The sequence below is a fragment of the Oncorhynchus masou genome, chromosome 21 (genome assembly GCF_036934945.1).
Source record: "Oncorhynchus masou masou isolate Uvic2021 chromosome 21, UVic_Omas_1.1, whole genome shotgun sequence".
Taxonomy (NCBI): domain Eukaryota; kingdom Metazoa; phylum Chordata; class Actinopteri; order Salmoniformes; family Salmonidae; genus Oncorhynchus; species Oncorhynchus masou.
Window position 1 is genome coordinate 17634675 of NC_088232.1, and position 16709 is coordinate 17651383.

The 16709-nt window shown below is 42.1% G+C and overlaps 4 protein-coding genes across 7 annotated transcripts; 3 read left to right on the forward strand and 1 right to left on the reverse strand.

Moving 5' to 3' along the window:
* Positions 1-1324: 1324 nt before the first annotated feature.
* On the forward strand, positions 1325-4975 carry LOC135507451 (putative uncharacterized protein C6orf183). Its single transcript, XM_064926987.1, has 9 exons — positions 1325-1682; positions 1852-2035; positions 2191-2304; positions 2517-2711; positions 3354-3498; positions 3626-3777; positions 3944-4096; positions 4476-4577; positions 4796-4975. Exons 1-9 carry the CDS (start codon positions 1543-1545, stop codon positions 4973-4975), a joined length of 1365 nt encoding a protein of 454 aa, XP_064783059.1. The 5' UTR covers positions 1325-1542.
* Positions 4976-5769: 794 nt separating this feature from the next.
* LOC135507452 (uncharacterized) lies at positions 5770-12021 on the forward strand. Its single transcript, XM_064926988.1, has 4 exons — positions 5770-5985; positions 10799-11164; positions 11413-11619; positions 11848-12021. Exons 1-4 carry the CDS (start codon positions 5770-5772, stop codon positions 12019-12021), a joined length of 963 nt encoding a protein of 320 aa, XP_064783060.1.
* Positions 6004-9549, reverse strand: LOC135507884 (uncharacterized). 4 transcript variants are annotated; one of them, XR_010450724.1, is made up of 5 exons: positions 9468-9549; positions 9157-9208; positions 7004-7541; positions 6641-6705; positions 6004-6375 (listed from the first exon to the last, which is right to left on the reverse strand). XR_010450724.1 is itself a non-coding variant. In XM_064927630.1 (4 exons), the coding sequence occupies exons 1-4, from the start codon at positions 9512-9514 to the stop codon at positions 6695-6697; spliced, it is 648 nt and encodes a 215-aa protein (XP_064783702.1). In that variant the 5' UTR covers positions 9515-9549; the 3' UTR covers positions 6424-6694. The 4 variants fall into 4 exon arrangements, 3 of the variants coding, with proteins under 3 accessions (XP_064783702.1, XP_064783701.1, XP_064783700.1); XM_064927630.1 differs by lacking the exon at positions 6004-6375 and having other exon boundaries at positions 6424-6705; XM_064927629.1 differs by lacking the exons at positions 6004-6375; positions 6641-6705 and having other exon boundaries at positions 6712-7529.
* Positions 11420-16707, forward strand: LOC135507886 (uncharacterized). Its single transcript, XM_064927631.1, has 5 exons — positions 11420-11619; positions 11848-12355; positions 12700-12902; positions 15544-15696; positions 16312-16707. The coding sequence occupies exons 2-5, from the start codon at positions 12137-12139 to the stop codon at positions 16442-16444; spliced, it is 708 nt and encodes a 235-aa protein (XP_064783703.1). The 5' UTR covers positions 11420-11619; positions 11848-12136; the 3' UTR covers positions 16445-16707.
* The last annotated feature ends 2 nt before the right edge of the window (positions 16708-16709 follow it).

Sequence of the window (16709 nt, forward strand, 5' to 3'; positions counted from 1 at the left end):
TATATCCGTCTCTACATGTATTCTTTTTTTAAATACTCCACCGCTACTGGAAGTGTAAACTAGCAAAAATGGATTGAAGACAAAAAGGGGGCATTCTAAGAACATTATTCGATTTCCTATATGTCCTTTGTCCTCAGACATCATGCTATAGAAAATGGTTGCTAGGGAAACATGCCATCTTAAAATGGGGGATTGATAGCAACCAGATGGTTAAATAAAAACTGAGTACTGCCTTTTTGTGATAGGAATAGCATGGTGTGTGGATGCACACTTAATTCATAAATTCAACAACAAAGCCATGTTTTCTTTTATTTAACCAGGCAAGTCAGTTAAGAACAAGTTCTTATTTACAATGACAGCCTACTGGGAAACAGTGGGTTTTTACAGATTTTTACTTTGTCAGCTCAGGGATTTGATCCAGCAACCTTTATGGTTATTGGCCCAACGCTCTAACCACAAGGCTACCTGCCTCCCGCCAAAAATGATTTGTTGTCAAGGGGGCACCAGGATATTGCATTCTTGTTAATCCTCCATCCACAATCACAGTCACCATGCAGTTCGGTCCAGGCTATCACAGCCTCTCTTCTCCTGCTGGTGACAAAGGAATTATGAAACTCCCTTGTCCTTGAGTATTTATTGGTAGAAGTGCACCTTGTGACAATTTTTTTATTGGATGTGCCCATCCTCTGTTGGAGCCAATCGGCTTTCCTGTATCCAAGAGAAGTGAGCATGTTGAGCTATTTAAATCCAGCTTGGGGAGCTGATAATAGAATAATGAAGTATTTGAAATGTACAGTAGGTAAATATCTACCACCAAGACATCATTGCACTGTATTGCTGCAAGGTACACCTGATGTATCTAAATAGCTGATCATTGCTTTGGAAATTTAAAACAGAACTTTATCATTGTGATTTCATTGAGTGATGTAATTGTCTTTATTATTTTTGGAAAACAAAAATCTGCTAAAAAGATTATCACTGAAAATATTTTACAAGAGCATAGTTATTCAAAGATAATTAAGTGTATTAAGAATTAAGTGTATTCACCAATGAAAGAAACAGCACAGACAAATATTGCCACAACTTGATACATTTGAAAAATACATTTTGGCATATGGTCATTGTCTATCAGAAAATTCCGATTTGCATAGGTCAGCAATCCTGTTGGATCAAGGGGCGTTATTAAAGTTCTGGTGCCCTCTAGAGTTCAAAAGTATGTGTAGGTCTGTTTAGACTTTTATGGCACCATAGTCTCCATGGTGACACTGGACAACAAGCTTGGGAACCAGTTTGGAGTTGTTTTCAGGAGCCAATGATTCGCTTTTTAAGGCAAGTTTCTTTTCTGTTTTGGAAGACCTATTGAGACATCTAACTAACTTCTACATTTTCTATATAAACCTCCCCACAAACAGCCATATTTCTCCTCAGAGATGTTTTGATTGGATTACACCACCAATAGAGTTATGCCCCTTGATTTTGCTGTGGTACATAAATTACCATTTTTTGGGTTTGTTACTTATATAGTATCCAGGACATCCCATCATGTCCAAGCTGGTGTACAAAGTTTCCTCCACTGCCAAGGTAGAGCAGATGGAAGCAGAGTTGTCTGTCCAGCTGTCAGCTCTCCGAACTGAAATAGAGGAGAATGGATCTCCCCTAGAAACACCCTCCAAGTCTTACAGGTATGGATGGACACATGGATATGAGGGAGGTCTGTGAGCAAAATAAAGTTGCACAGTTAAAATAACAGTGATTGCGATTTTCTTCTGTTTGATACTGGCTGCCTTTTTTTGTAGATGTTCTATTGTATTTTATTGTATTCTATATATTTATTTTTTCATCGTACTATAGCTCAGTTCCAGTTCCTAAAGATGTATCGTACTTTCGTATGGAGAGAGAGCATGTCCTGAGGAGAGGTCTTCAGGTGGCAGAAGCACTGCCAGTGGTGCCTCTGTCTGATGTGCTACAGAGAGAGCTGCAAAGCTGCCTAAGCCTGGAGTACACACCTGAGAGTCTGCCTCTTCTCCTGCACCAGGTAAACTTGACTGATTATGTCATTGGGATCACATTGGTGACGCTCAGGGCCCCCGCGGCTGCCCTGACAAATTGAAGGTGTTTGTGAGGGCAAAAGGGGGTGCGACTCAAAATTGGGAAGGTGTTTTGTTTTGTCACTCAGTGTATTTATGGTAGTTTTATGCAGACCGATGCTACCAGTTGGCCCAGATCAAGTACCTGCTGATGCTGAGATGGAGAAGGTTCTGTCGTCACTCCCACATCATTGAGCAGCTGTATCCCTTCTACAAGGTAACCTGGCACGTTGATATTTAATAAATCACCTTAGTTTATCATGAGTAATAGAGGATAATGAATCAATCAATAAATCCCTTTTTACATGAACAGTTGATTTCCGTGGTGTTCCACCAGGAAAGCTAAATCAAGCACTAAAGTATTTGAAAGAAAACCAATACTATTTGAACCCAGGTCGGGTGTGTTCTTTCACCATACTGTTCCACCAGGCCCAGGTATCAAACCTGGTCAGTGAGTATGAGGATGCTGTCCAGCGGGCCAGGAGACTGGCTGTTTCCAGGGAGAAGGTCCTGACAGGGCGGGGCAACCCCATCAACACGGTCACCCAGGAAGATGTGACCATCTACCTCACCTGGCTGGTCTGTCACCTGCATGCCTCCAAGACCATCCACCACTTCCTGACAGTAAGGCCATCAGAGAGACTATGGCAATGTTTTTGTAGCGCAAAAGTGATGTGTTAAGTGCAAAATTTACCGTACACCTCATTGGAATCTGGCACTGTGAAATCATTTTAACAATGTGCATTATAAGGAGGAGATTAAGCAATATATAAATAGTTGCCTCTTTGTTGAAATGCACATTTCAAATTAAATCTCGTTGCCAGATTACAATGAGGTTGATGGTACAATTTTCACTTAACACATTGCTTTTTCACTATGTTGCCCTATGTGTATGTCCCAAATCTATATAGTGCATAGTTCACTATATAGTGCACTACTTTTGACCAGGGATCATAGGACTCTGGTCAAAAGTAGTGCTCCAGGGAAGAAGGTACCATTCAGGATGCATCCTATGGCTGCATCTCAATGGTCTAACAGTGGCTTCCTCTACTCGTCTCCTCTCCTTCATCGCCATGTAGCTGAAATCAAAGGCTAGTTTAGATTCGAGCAGATAAAGAAAAAGAGACAAGGAGAGGAAGTCACTTTAGACTACTGAGATGCACCCCAAAGCTTGGTTGACCTTTGGGATGGGTGGATGAATACCTTGTAATAGATTTATTTAGAAATAAGACTGTTTGTTACCTCACACTATATGATGGGTCACAGGTGATCCACTACATCCCAGCCTCTGAGAAGAGGGATAAAGAATCTTCTGAGTTATTAAGGAAGTCCCCATCAAGTTCCCCAGTGCTGGTTGAATGTGTCCACTCATCTTCAGAAGATAAAGACCAAGTCTTGGCTGGGCTTGAGGGTAACACCAACATTGACTGTTACCCTTATTGAACCTCTACATTTAAATGTCTTACTTGAACTAGATGTAACTCTACATGTGGGTACAAAAGAGATTCATTCATGCTCGTGATCGTTCCTTTCTGTAGGGATGTTTAGACTGGCTAACCAAGTTCCCATGCACACTGTGAAACTGGAGGAGTTCCTCCCAGAACTACAAAGCCTGGTCTCCTACTTCCATTTGCCCTACGACACCCAAAACATCAGGAACACTGCAGACGAGATGGAGCTCTTCAGCATGGTAGTACCGTTGTAACATACATTTCAAGTTATTTGGTCCGTCGTGTACTCTCTTGGTGTAGATCCGCACGTACTTTTCTCATTGGCGCCAATGAATAAGTTATGCGAACGTCTGAGTTGTTCGCATTTACCTCAACTCTGAATCTGGTCCTTTGTTTGTTGGTCAGATCTCAAAGGAGTTCAGGGTGATCTTCAGACAGCAGGAGGTGATGAAGACCTTCCTCCAGTATGATGGGACAGAGGCTGTAGAGGGACAGTGGGGGACGAAGAGGAGCACCATGGCTCTGAGGAAGATTGCTAACTGGATACCATACATTCAGGTCTGGAGAGAGAGGGACTGTCCCGGTCTCTGTCGTGATCTCTCTCCTGTCAATCCTTGTCCTGCATAGTACTTGGTTTTATAACACTTGAAGTGCTAACAAGTTAGTTCAGAGATGATTAGAGAAAAGGTGTCAGGAACGCTGATATATAAGGGATGGAAATTGAGCTAGCCCTTTATCCAGAGGCTAGTACTTTTCAGACTGGGCTAGAAGAAAATGTGCCAAACTAGTAAAATGTTGTATTAGCAAATATGGCATGGCACAGATTTTGGACCTAGGCTAAAAACAAATTGCAGCCTACTAGCCCGGCTGACCAGTGCCCAAAACCCTTAAATCCCATCCCTAATGTTTATTTTCTGACGAAACACTCACAAAACAGGTGAAGCCCAAACGGGATCCCTGGCAACAGAAACTTGTCACCAAGCTGAAGGAGCTCCAATCTTATGATGAGTTGCTGAGGACTCACCGCAGGTTTCTCCAGGTAAACAGTCTTAACACCTAAAGGAGGGATTTTATAAATGACCTATTAACGTTCATCTCTATAGTTTGTATCGTGTATCGAAGTATGGGCTAACTACAATTACTTTCAATCATGTTATTTTGCATACTCACAGTAACACCTCTCTCTCTCTCTCTCTCTCTCTCTCTCTCTCTCTCTCTCTCTCTCTCTCTCTCTCTCCTCACTCTCTCCCTCCCCAGCTGTCAGATCTTGTCGTAGTGACTGAGGCCCTGAGGGAGCATGCTTCCCAGGTATGTGACCCTCAGGCCATCCAGCCCTCATCATCTCTGACATCGTCACACACCAACAGACACAACACCTTGCAGATCTGGACCAGCATTTACAGCGCTGCCAATCTTTATCAGGCATGTATTACATAGTCAGAGATGTGATTATGTGTGCTACAAAGACAACATGCTTTTTCATCATGTAAAATGGATTGTGTCTGGGTTCATTCCAACCACAATTAGCATTTTTTCCCCTGCTAGGAATCCAGTGGATGTGGAGGACAGGAAAAAAGCAACACAAAGAGCAGAACCACATCAGTCAAGAAAGTAAATGAAAGGTACATTATTAAGAAGGACAGAATAGGATCACTTGGATGTGGGTCTCATTGAAATAAAACGGAATGCCTTTTGCTTATTTGGCGTCCCTTCTCTCTCATTCATCCCAGCTATAGCTACCTGAGTAGCATGCAGCTGTTGGGTTTGGATGAGGGCCAGGAAGGGGAAGAGGGTACCTCGGACCCCGTCACAGCCAGGGGAGCCTACCTGTCACTCCTCTACCTTCGACACCTTAAGATCAGGGAACTGCAGGTGAGCTTCATCCAAAGAGACTTACGTGATTGTTGCTGGAATTGAAACGATGACCTTGGCGTAGCTAACGCCACACAAGACCACAAGGGAGGTTCAGGGTAGACTTTTAGACTGTTAGGGACTGCTCTCTATACTCTTGTCGCTCCCACTGAACCCTGAGCTGTCATCTCTTCCCCAGTGAGTCTCTCTTGGGATGCTGAACTGCTATCCATTATCTACTGTGTCATATTATTTACCCTGCCATTCCCTCTGGAGCCTGAGCTGTCTGACCCGTCCTCTCTCCCTTAAAGCGCATCTCCCTAGGCATTCTAAACTACCTGAGGTCCATAGAGAGAACCCTGGCTTTTGACACAGCTGGGATGAGTATGGAGGGAGGAGGAGCATGTGGAGGAGGAGCAGGAGGAGGAAGAGCAGCAGGAGGAGGAGGAGGAAGAGGGGAAGCAGGAGGAGGAGGAGGTGATTTGGTCAGCACCACTGAGGAGTCAAGCTGGATGAATGCGGCCAGAGGGTGCAGTGGGACAGTCGGAGGTCTGGGCTCTCACCTCTATAGCCACAACACTCCTGTTGACTACAAGGTAAGGCATCACAGCTACAGTACAAACTGAGACATTAATGACATTAGTGATTTGTAGGGGTGAAGAAAATAAGTGAGTAAACGCTCGCCATTCAACACATTTTTCCTCAAAAGCAGTGTAAACACTTGCATTAAATAAACTGCCGTTTTCGTGTGTTTACACTCCACTCTGAGACACTTTGTGAATATGGGCCCAAGTGTGTGAGTTACAGCCAATTGAGGTCACTAGCTCAAGCAGTTCTGGTAACCCTTGCAGCCTGGTCTGGGCTGTTTCATTCCACACAGTTGTTCCTCTTCTGGTTTGGAACTCCATTTGTTGTTGGTCTATTAACTTATACTGCCTGAGGATTTCACGAGGCTCACCGAATCTCCACCCATGCAGAACCAGGTCCTGTGTAGATTGTATTTTCAAATAGCATTTATCAGAATCAAAATAACACTGATCACATTTGCATATATGTTTTTACAGTGTTTTTTACAGTGTTAGTTTAATCTGCTGTTGTACAAAATTATACAAAACACAGTAAAAACAGTTTTACTGCACTGATTTTTTTTTTGAGTCAAGAGGCACTATTCATAACATTGGATTTGCATTTGCATGACACACACACATACAATAATGTTGTATAGAAAATATTTATATATTTTTGTATTACCAATAGCATAGTAATGCTAAATAGATCTTCTTTTTTTTCCAAAAATCGATTTCATCATGAAAAAGCTAAAGGACAAAACAATGAACAAGACAGGAGGGGGTTACAACAGCATACAATGAAAATACAATCAGTTACCCACATAATACACATCAAAAAAGGCTAAGCAAATATATACTGTATACTGCTGTTTTCCTGTCCTGTCCTTTCACGTCAGAATCAGATTAACAGTGGAATCATGGTTAAAGAGCTCTGTACTACACTACAGTCTCAATAAGTCTTCAAAATAACTCAGAATGTCCTCATAATCATTCATGTATTGGATTGGCTGGCGGTTGCTATAGCCTGCCTGTTTCAGGAACTTACGCAGCTTTAGGCCACGGATGTCCCTGAGCAGACCCCTGGTGACGCGATAGGTGTTGTCAGGGTCAAAACTCAGACCTTCATCGTCATGCTGGGTCACATAAACCTTATCCACAGTCCCATCGGGACGCAGACTGATGATGAGGCGGTCCATGTTACTGTCGTCTTGGTCACCAGCAAAGTCTTTTCTCACATACTGAGGAAGGCAATTGGATTCTTCCAGATTCAGGTTGCCCACTATATAGTGTGGGTGGACATTATCGGGGAGCAGAAAATTGCAGGTAATTACAGCTATATTTGTGGTCACATTGCTGTAGTCCCACTCCGGTCTGTTCTGGAAGGGATGGAAATCAAAGCCCCCCTCGTTGGGGTTGTATCTTGCAACCATTTCACCCATGATATCAAAGTCGATGTAATTCTTGGCGAACCAGAACAGGAGCTTGAGTCCATGCCTGGGCAAGTGACGACCAAACCCAGAGAGTCTTAGATCTTCCATAGTGTTCAACGTACCTCGGACCATGGTGGTACCCTTGAGAGAGAACTTTAGAGAACTTTAGTAGGTGTGATTGTGTGCAATAAAATCCCATAATATTGTATTTATTCCTTTTATTTAACCTTTATTTCACTAGGCAAGTATTTTGAGAACAAATTCTTATTTACAATGACTACCTAAGAAAAAGGCAAAAGGCCTCCTGCGGGGACAGGGGGCCTGGGATTAAAAATCAAAAATAAATACAATATAAATATAAATATAGGACAAAACGCACATCGCAACAAGAGAGACAACACAACACTACAATAAAGAGAGACCTATAAGACAACAACATAGCAAGGCAGCAACACATGACAACACAGCATGGTAGCAACACAACATAGAAACAACATGGCAGCAGCACAACATGGTAGCAGCACAAAACATGGTACAAACATTATTGGGCACAGACGACAGCACAAAAGGAAGGTAGAGACAACAATGCATCACGCAAAACAGCTACAACTGTCAGTAAGAGTGTCTTTGTTGCAGCTCAATCCAGTCGCTAGCTGCAGCGAACTGAAAAGAGGAGCGACTCAGGGATGTGTGTGCTTTGGGGACCTTTAACAGAATGTGACTGGCAGAACGAGTGTTGTGTGTGGAGGATGAGGGCTGCAGTAGATGTCTCAGATAGGGGGGAGTGAGGCCTAAGAGGGTTTTATAAATAAGCATCAACCAGTGGGTCTTGCGATGGGGTAAACAGAGATGATCAGTTTACGGAGGAGTATAGGGTGCAGTGATGTGTCCTATAAGGAGCATTGGTGGCAAATCTGATGGCCGAATGGTAAAGAACATCTAGCCGTTCGAGATGAATAGTGCATACCATGGAACTTCATAGGCCCAGTGCAGTCAACATTCTGCTTTACCTGTGTTTTGTATAATATTGATGAAACTATCTCTATAAACGCGTGAAGAAATGTGTTCAGTGTTCTGAATAGTGCCTTGTTGAAAATACATTTACATTTACATTTACATTTAAGTCATTTAGCAGACGCTCTTATCCAGATCGACTTACAAATTGGTGAGATTTAGCCAGGACCTTCCAATCAGCAGGTTTTGCATGGATGGAGCTTTAGATTGTTAATACACCAATAACAAAGAGAGTTCTAACTCTCTGTCAATAACAGTCTGTTTTCAGGTTAAAAACCCTCCCATGAGTCCCCTCCTCTTAGGTCCCTCACTCAGACAACTGCCAGACAGTCCTAGCAAAATTCTTGCTTGAGAAAGAGTTTTTTTTTGCAAAAAAAACAAACATTTTTGTTTCTTTTCGGGTCATTTTAATGGAAAATATTACAGTAAGTTACTTAATTGTTACCCAGAAATGATTTGATATTGAGATGAAAGAAAACAACTGCCCTGGGTCTTTAAGGAAAATATTCAACCATGTTGTATAATAAATAGAGGGCAATCTCTTACAACGCTTTTATGGTAGAAAAAGTTGCATTGGTGTGAAAAATATGTTTAGTGGCTCTGTCCACACACACCTCTAAGACTGAAATCTTGTTTTTCTAATGAGCAACAGAAAAACACACTGTTCAGTGGCTCTTAAGTATACACACCTGATATGGACAAACAAGATAACACAAACAAACACATCAAATATGTTATATTTACAGTAACTTACTGTAGCTGGTGTTATGGTGCTGCTCTCCTTCCTCTCCTCACGTCTAAAAGACCTGTAATGACAGCTATTTTACCCATCTCACAGTGTTTATGAGTGTGTTGTGCGATAAGGAGGCAGGACTAACCATGAAGACCACAGTTTGGAGGAAATGAAACTGAAAGTGACTCAGTCCTGTGCTGGACTGAGTTCGATTCCACAAAGTTCCCTTCTTTCTGCCACATATTCAAATTAGTTTCTCTGATCTAGGACCAGTTTTAATCCTCATGATCATAATGAATAAGATCCCATGGACAGTGGGGACCTGATATTACCTGATATTTAAGGTGTTCGATGTTGTTTTGTCTCCAATGTTTTTCATTTAACAATATCTGGAACCACAGCACAATAGTATTGTACAAACACAACACCCCCTACCCCACTCTCTCCACAACTTCCTGACTTCTTGTGAACGATCACGTTTTATTAGTCATATGTATGGGATACACAGGGCGTACACCGTCCAACAAATGCTTTTCTTGCAGGTTCCTTCTTGACAATTCAACAGCAATAAAATATAATAAACATATGTGAGGGAAATCTTCTGTTAAACCCCGTTAAACTTGGGGGAACTGTGGAGCTACAGTTAGAGGACGTATGTCTGGTTCCTGTCATTCTGGCCCCTGTTGTCCTCACTCACATGCAACAGGCTCATACACATACATAGGGTCACATGTGTTGCAGATGCTTGCATGGGGTAGCTTGACTATATGATGCTCCTGTACTCTGTCTGTTTTTTGGGCTTTCACTCCATCTCACCTGCGGGGATGGGGAGACCAGCCTCCTTATTATAATACGTTTTTAATAAACGTAATACCTTGATTGATTATTGATTTAGCCTCTCCTCGTTATTAGTTAAAGGTAGAATTTCCACCACACATAAGAATAAGAACACAAAGTAAATGGCTCAGTAGAATAGAATAAACAGTTTAGCATAAGTATTATACTGGAAAGCACAAATTATACACTCTTAGAACAAAAGGTGCTGTCGAGAACATAAAAGGGTTGGTTTCAGGGAGAACCCTTTTGAGTTCCGTGTAAAGTTTCCTTTACACAGAGGCTTCTACATTGAACCCAATGGAGTTCAACCTGGAACCCAAAAGGGTTTTAACTGGAACCAAAAAAAAAGATCTTTGGGGACAGCCGAAGAACCCTTTTTTCTAAGTTGTCGTCCAATATTTACCCATGTTTTGGGGGGCAAGTGTTTAATTGTGCAATCATAATAAGAGTCTGGTAGCAGAAGTTGTGATGTAAACATTAGTCATTTAGCAGTCACTCTCCTCCAGAGTAACTTACAGGAGCAATTAGGATTTAAGTGCCTTGCTCAAGGGCACATAGACAGATTTTTGTACCTAGTCAGCTTGGGGATTCGAAACAGAAACCTTTCGGTTACTGGCCCGACACTCTTAACCGCTAGGCTACCTGCCGCCCGTGGGTGTAGTATGAATGTGTGTGTGTATGTGTGTGTGTGCGTGTGCAAATGTGTGTGTGGGTGTGTGTGTGTGTGTGCATGAGTGAGTGAGTGAGTAAGTGAGTGATTGAGCGAGTGCGTCTGCTATGTCAAAGTTTCTTTAGGGAATTGATATCGGTTTTACTGTGACTACAGGTTCACTGTTCCGAGTTCATGGAGTACCCAGAAGTGGAGAATCTTCATGATTTCTACACCACTGAGGAGAGATATGTCCACACCCAAGACCAGCGAGGGCTCTACGTGGTGTACGACGTGGCTCTGAAGGACCTGGAGGAGCTGGAAGACACACTGATTCTTCTGGGCTCACACTACATCCAGAGGAGTAGTTGGAGGGTAAAGGGCAAGTCTGAGGGCAGCAGGGTCAAGGGTCAGTCTGAGAGGTCACCTAGCTCTGCAGCGACAGACCTCCACTCTGCCTGGGCTCAGACAGATGTGGATAGAGTTGCAGTTCTCCTAGACCTGTGGACATGCGAAGCTGCTTTTTTGAAGAGCAAAGTGCAGGTTAGCAAATATGCTGAACGGGGCTGTGTTCATTAGGGCACGTAACAGAAAACATCTTAAAATGTTCTGAAACAGAAAACAAAAATTCACATTTCTCATTGGACATGTATATTTAGTCCCTCCCTGTTTCAGTCAGTTTTCTTCTCATTGATGCCTAAATGAACACGACCCAGGTGATAATCAATTTATTTTAAGTCCAGTATATTGCGTGTCATTACGTGAACCATGGCCCCTCTGTTAATTTCCAGTTGTTGAACTGCTATATTGAGGCCTACCAGCATGTGACAGGACCAGAGGAGAGGTTCTCCTTGGCTCAGGTCATCACAGACATCATGCACAGAAGGCCTCGGCTACACCTGGACATGGGAGCAGAGTACTTTGTTCAGGCCTACCGGGCAGAGATGGTCTGCATGCAGACACACCAGCAACTCATCAGAGCCGTGCTGGACAACCAAGTAATTGTTTCTGAAAAATTGTGGCACAGCCTAGAGAGCTATTGATGCCAGTGTGGATAGTTGAATCATAACAGGTGTATCTGGCTTGAAGGACCATTAATAAACTATTGGCCGGGATAGCCCGTTAGCAAAGCTAATAAAAGCAATAGGTTTTGAAATCGAATATATATTCACTTTTCCATGCCATGTGTTCTAAAGGTCTCTCTAACTGTGTATGTTGACTATTAGATAGATCGTCAGCGGCAATACCTCCACCAGGTGTGGAGAGGAGGTCAGGGACAGGGAGCTACTCCTTGTGACTATGGTCTTCCTCCTAACTATGTGGCCAAACATCTGGTGTCCCTCGGTGGTGGCAGGCAAGTCCTAGTTCTACCCATGAATTATAGACTGATCACAGTGTAATGTGATATCACCTCAAAACAGACTAACATGTTAAAACAGTATAAATAAATAGCTAATGTAAAAATGTGTGCGCACACCCCTGCCTGTCTGTCCTCTTGTTACCAGTCCTGCCCTGATGAATGTGTTCCTTCTGGAGGTGCACCACTCCCTAAGCCTGGCCTCTGAATTGTACCAGGCCCTGACCCAGGCTCACACTGAGCTCTGCCAGCTTCACCGTGCCAGGGGGGTGACTGAGAGAGTCACCCTGGAACAGAGACTCCTACAGCGGGCTCTGCAGCACTGGCACTCCATGGATCCTCCCGGGGCCTACTATAGCTCTCAAACTCAAAAGGATGTGAGTCGAGTATCTCCCTCACATTCGAGGGAGTCAAGTATCTCCTTCACCTTTGAGGGAGTCGAGTATCTCCCTCACACTGATATGCTGCACCTGCCACTTGAGAAGTTCTAATTGTAAAAATGATATTTTCTTAATTGACTCACCTGTGTAAATAAAGGTTTGAAAAAAACACGGAATCGATATCAATATCGTTATGTGCAATGATTGGATGTCCTAAGGTGAATTCACCAATTTGTAAGTCGCTCTGGATAAGAGCGTCTGCCAAATGACTTAAATGTAATGTAAATGATTGCAAACAGATGGCAGCACCAATCAGCGATATTTTTTTTCTTTCGCTCCAGCTGTTTTCAGATGTTTTCATGGAGGACCCCTCCCTGGTCCGAGCGGTGGGGGTCTCTCTGATCAGGTCGGCTGAGGAGCAGGACATGAAGCAGGGGAAGGAGAAACAGTTATTTGCTGTGGAAATCTTCGCCAAGCTGCTGGAGTTAGTTACCATCCGCCATCGCCTTATGGAGTCAGCAGCAGAGACTGCACATCTGGCACAGTTGAGTTGATTCTTCCTATATTGATTGTAGTTAGTTATTTCAGGGGTATGTACTGCAGGGGGTCTGCGATTTGTAAATATTTTTTGGAATTCTGAATTTTATTATTATTTTATGAATATTGCTAGCTGCATCAGAATACCACCTTGGATACCATTTTTATGTCTCATATGATGGAAGTTCGAGGTAGTTTCATGAGCCAATGTTTACTAGCTTTAGCGCAATGACTGGAAGTCGACAGGAACAGTTTACATGCTAGCTATTCTTGTTCATCCGACTTTGAGGAAGTAGATAAAGGGCTTCATTGCCAAAATCTCAAACTATCCCTTTAATATGGAGGAAATTACAGTCATTAGAGCTAATTAAAGTGTTTTGTACTGTAATGAAAATTCTTAGGCGAGCTGTCTAAGTGGTGATTTTCGGGATGGAAAAACAGTTTCAGGGTCAACCTAAGTGACCAAAATTCAAAAAGGCACTCGCAAATCTGAGCTATCTTTTTTTGCAGGTGCATGGTAACAGTTGAATAAGATGAGAAAAAAATAAGAAACACACACACTGCTCTTGCAGTGATACTAGCAAGAACAGCTTTTACGTATCAGCTTCAAGGCCAGAAAGCATGCAGAAAAGATATTGAACTATATATATATATATATATATATATATATATATATATATATATATATATATATATATATATATATATATATATATATATATATATATATATACTACAGTTCAAAAGTTTGGGGTCACTTAGAAATGTCCTTGTTTTCCATGAAAACATACATGAAATGAGTTGCAGAATTAATAGGAAATATAGTCAAGATGTTGACAAGGTTATAAATAATGATTTTTATTTGAAATAATAATTGTGTCCTTCAAACTTTGCTTTCGTCAAAGCAAAGTTCGTTCCTCCATTTGCAGCAATTACAGCCTTGCAGACCTTTGGCATTCTAGTTGTCACTTTGTTGAGGTACTCTGAAGAGATTTCACCCCATGCTTCCTGAAGCACCTCCCACAAGTTGGATTGGCTTGATGGGCACTTCTTACGTACCATACGGTCAAGCTGCTCCCACAACAGCTCAATAGGGTTGAGATCCGGTGATTGTGCTGGCCACTCCAGTATAGACAGAATACCAGCTGACTGCTTCTTCCCTAAATAGTTCTTGCATAGTTTGGAGCTGGGTCATTGTCTTGTTGTAGGAGGAAATTGGCTCCAATTAAGCACCGTCCACAGGGTATGGCATGGCGTTGCAAAATGGAGTGATCGCCTTCCTTCGTCAAGATCCCTGTAACCCCGTACAAATCTCTCACTTTACCAGCACCAAAGCACCCCCAGACAATCACATTGCCTCCACCATCATGCTTGACAGATGGCGTCAAGCACTTCTCCAGCATCTTTTCATTTTTTCTGCGTCTCACAAAGTTCTTCTTTGTGATCCGACCACCTCAAACTTAGATCCATCTGTCCATAACACTTTTTTCCAATCTTCCTCTGCCCAGTGTCTGTGATCTTAATATTTTCTTTTTATTGGCCAGTCTGACATATGGCTTTTTCTTTGCAACTCTGCCTAGAAGGCCAGCATCCTGGAGTTGCGTCTTCACTGTTGACGTTGAGACTGGTGTTTTGCTGGTACTATTTCATTTTAATGAAGCTGCCAGTTGAGGACTTGTGAGGCATCTGTTTCTCAAATTAGACAGTCTAATGTACTTGTCCTCTTGCTCAATTGTGCACCGGGGCCTCCCACTCCTCTTTCTATTCTGGTTAGAAACAGTTTGCTCTGTTCTGTGAAGGGAGTAGTACTGTACACAGTGTTGTACGAGATCTTTAGTTTCTTGGCAATTTCTCGCATGGAATTTCTCAGAACAGGAATAGACTGACGAGTTCCAGAAGAAAGTTCTTTGTTTCTGGCCATTTTGCGCCTGCAATCGAACCCACAAATGCTGATGCTCCCGATACTCAACTAGTCTAAAGAAGGCCAGTTTTATTGCTTCTTTAATCAGTACAACAGTTTTCAGCTGTGCCAACATAATTGCAAAAGTGTTTTCTAATGATCAATTAGCCTTTTAAAATGATCAACTTAGATTAGCTAACACAAAGTGCCATTGGAACACAGGAGGGATGTTTGCTGATAATGGGCCTCTGTACGCCTATGTAGATATTCCATTTAAAATCAGCCGTTTCCAGCTACAATAGTCATTTACACCATTAACAATGTCTACACTGTATTTCTGATCAATTTGATGTTATTTTAATGGACAAAAAAAATGCTTTTCTTTCAAAAACAAGGGCATTTCTAAGTGAACCCAAACGTTTGAACGGTAGTGTATATATTAAATGATACCATCTTTGAGAACTAACAACCAAAGAAAAGCTAGACAGTCAGGGAGAATAACATTTTAAAAAAAGGGCATTCGATCCACATGCCCATTGATTTTTGTTATAACGTTTGAGCAGAGGAACACAGCATCTGCCATGGCAAAATGCATATAATTGCAGAAAATTTGATTTGAAACTACATTACACTGAGATTATCGTCACTGTATTTGCAGGCTTTGAGGTAAGTGTTACTAAATGTGTTTATGGTATGAAACATTAAATGTCCATTCTATAGTGTTCATATTATTGTCTGGCTCTCCTAGGTTATACAAAACACAAGCTCTGGAGCTGGGCTTTGATGAGTTCCACCTGTATGTGCGCCCGGAGCAGTTTGAGTTTGCTGTCCAGAGAGACAAGGCAGAGCATAGACCTCTGTTTGTTACGGCACTACTGCAGGACGACAGCTGTTTGGACAGGTACCCTCCTTACCCTGTTACACTGTTAACATAGATAGATGTGCAGCTACCTTCTTTTTCTTTCTTAGTAAATTGTATATCTACAGTAGGTCTTGAAAAATAAAGGAACTATTAACAATTCACTTTTTTGACAATGTAACGCTACTGCTTAAAACAATCATAAAAAACCTTCTTCTCATGGACTAAAAGTCATATTCACTCCACATTTGGTTTTTGGACTCCTCACAATAATAACCCCTAAAGAGTTTGAGAAAATAACGTTGATGCATTCAAATGACCACACTATACCACACTATACGCTAATTTGCTAAAATATGCAAAAAAATACTTCAAAAATCTTCTTCTCATGAACCGTAGACCAAATGACACCAACTTCTGATTGTAGGCCAATGGTACATGTCTTAACTTAGTTTGAGAAAAGCTAAGGGATTGGTCAAAGGATGGCTGAGGTATTAAAATTCACTCCAGATGTTGCATTTAGACTCATGAGTTCCTACATGATAGAGCGCTGGCTTTGTTATCCATCTGATCATGTGTCCTTTCTGTCATCCTGTGAACCCTATTTATTGCTGCTCGCAGCTATATTCTTATGTTTGTTATTCCCGACTCCTGTAGGTACACTCCATCTAAGTTTCCACTGAGCATCCAGGAGCTTGATGAGAACCAGATTGGAAAATTCAGCTTCTACTCTGAAGAGACAGTAGTGCATGTAAGGTCAACTGAGAGTTTGGGCCTGATTCAGAGTTGAGATAAGAGGGCACAATCTTTTGTGTAAATCAATGTCAAGAGAGAGTCCTGCCTTTTTAATGAAGCAATATTATAGCTGTTACCCATTATGATTCACACTTGATCTTATAGGGGTCACCTCAGTCCCGGTCTTCTCTCTCCAGCTCATGAATAGGTCAGCCATAGAGAACCTGCAGGTGACCCTGGCCTGCCAGGTGACTCAGAAGAACGCTCTGATTGGTGCAGTGAAGCAGGCGTGTCTATGTTATTGGTCAGAGACTTTCACA

Bases quoted from the DNA above. Each gene is read 5' to 3' on its own strand.
- LOC135507451 (XM_064926987.1), top strand. From the start codon at position 1,543: ATGTCCAAGCTGGTGTACAAAGTTTCCTCCACTGCCAAGGTAGAGCAG. The intron at 2,036-2,190 runs GTAAACTTGACT...TATTTATGGTAG, and splicing joins TGCCTCTTCTCCTGCACCAG to TTTTATGCAGACCGATGCTA. The intron at 3,499-3,625 runs GTAACACCAACA...TCCTTTCTGTAG, and splicing joins AGTCTTGGCTGGGCTTGAGG to GGATGTTTAGACTGGCTAAC.
- LOC135507452 (XM_064926988.1), top strand. From the start codon at position 5,770: ATGAGTATGGAGGGAGGAGGAGCATGTGGAGGAGGAGCAGGAGGAGGA. The intron at 11,165-11,412 runs GTTAGCAAATAT...GTTAATTTCCAG, and splicing joins TTTTGAAGAGCAAAGTGCAG to TTGTTGAACTGCTATATTGA. The intron at 11,620-11,847 runs GTAATTGTTTCT...GTTGACTATTAG, and splicing joins GAGCCGTGCTGGACAACCAA to ATAGATCGTCAGCGGCAATA.
- LOC135507884 (XM_064927628.1), bottom strand. From the start codon at position 9,514: ATGAAAAACATTGGAGACAAAACAACATCGAACACCTTAAATATCAG. The intron at 9,209-9,467 runs GTAATATCAGGT...CTGTCATTACAG, and splicing joins TCGAACACCTTAAATATCAG to GTCTTTTAGACGTGAGGAGA. The intron at 7,542-9,156 runs GTAAGTTACTGT...AGTTCTCTAAAG, and splicing joins GCACCATAACACCAGCTACA to TTCTCTCTCAAGGGTACCAC.
- LOC135507886 (XM_064927631.1), top strand. From the start codon at position 12,137: ATGAATGTGTTCCTTCTGGAGGTGCACCACTCCCTAAGCCTGGCCTCT. The intron at 12,356-12,699 runs GTGAGTCGAGTA...CTTTCGCTCCAG, and splicing joins GCTCTCAAACTCAAAAGGAT to CTGTTTTCAGATGTTTTCAT. The intron at 12,903-15,543 runs GTTGAGTTGATT...TGGCTCTCCTAG, and splicing joins GAGACTGCACATCTGGCACA to GTTATACAAAACACAAGCTC.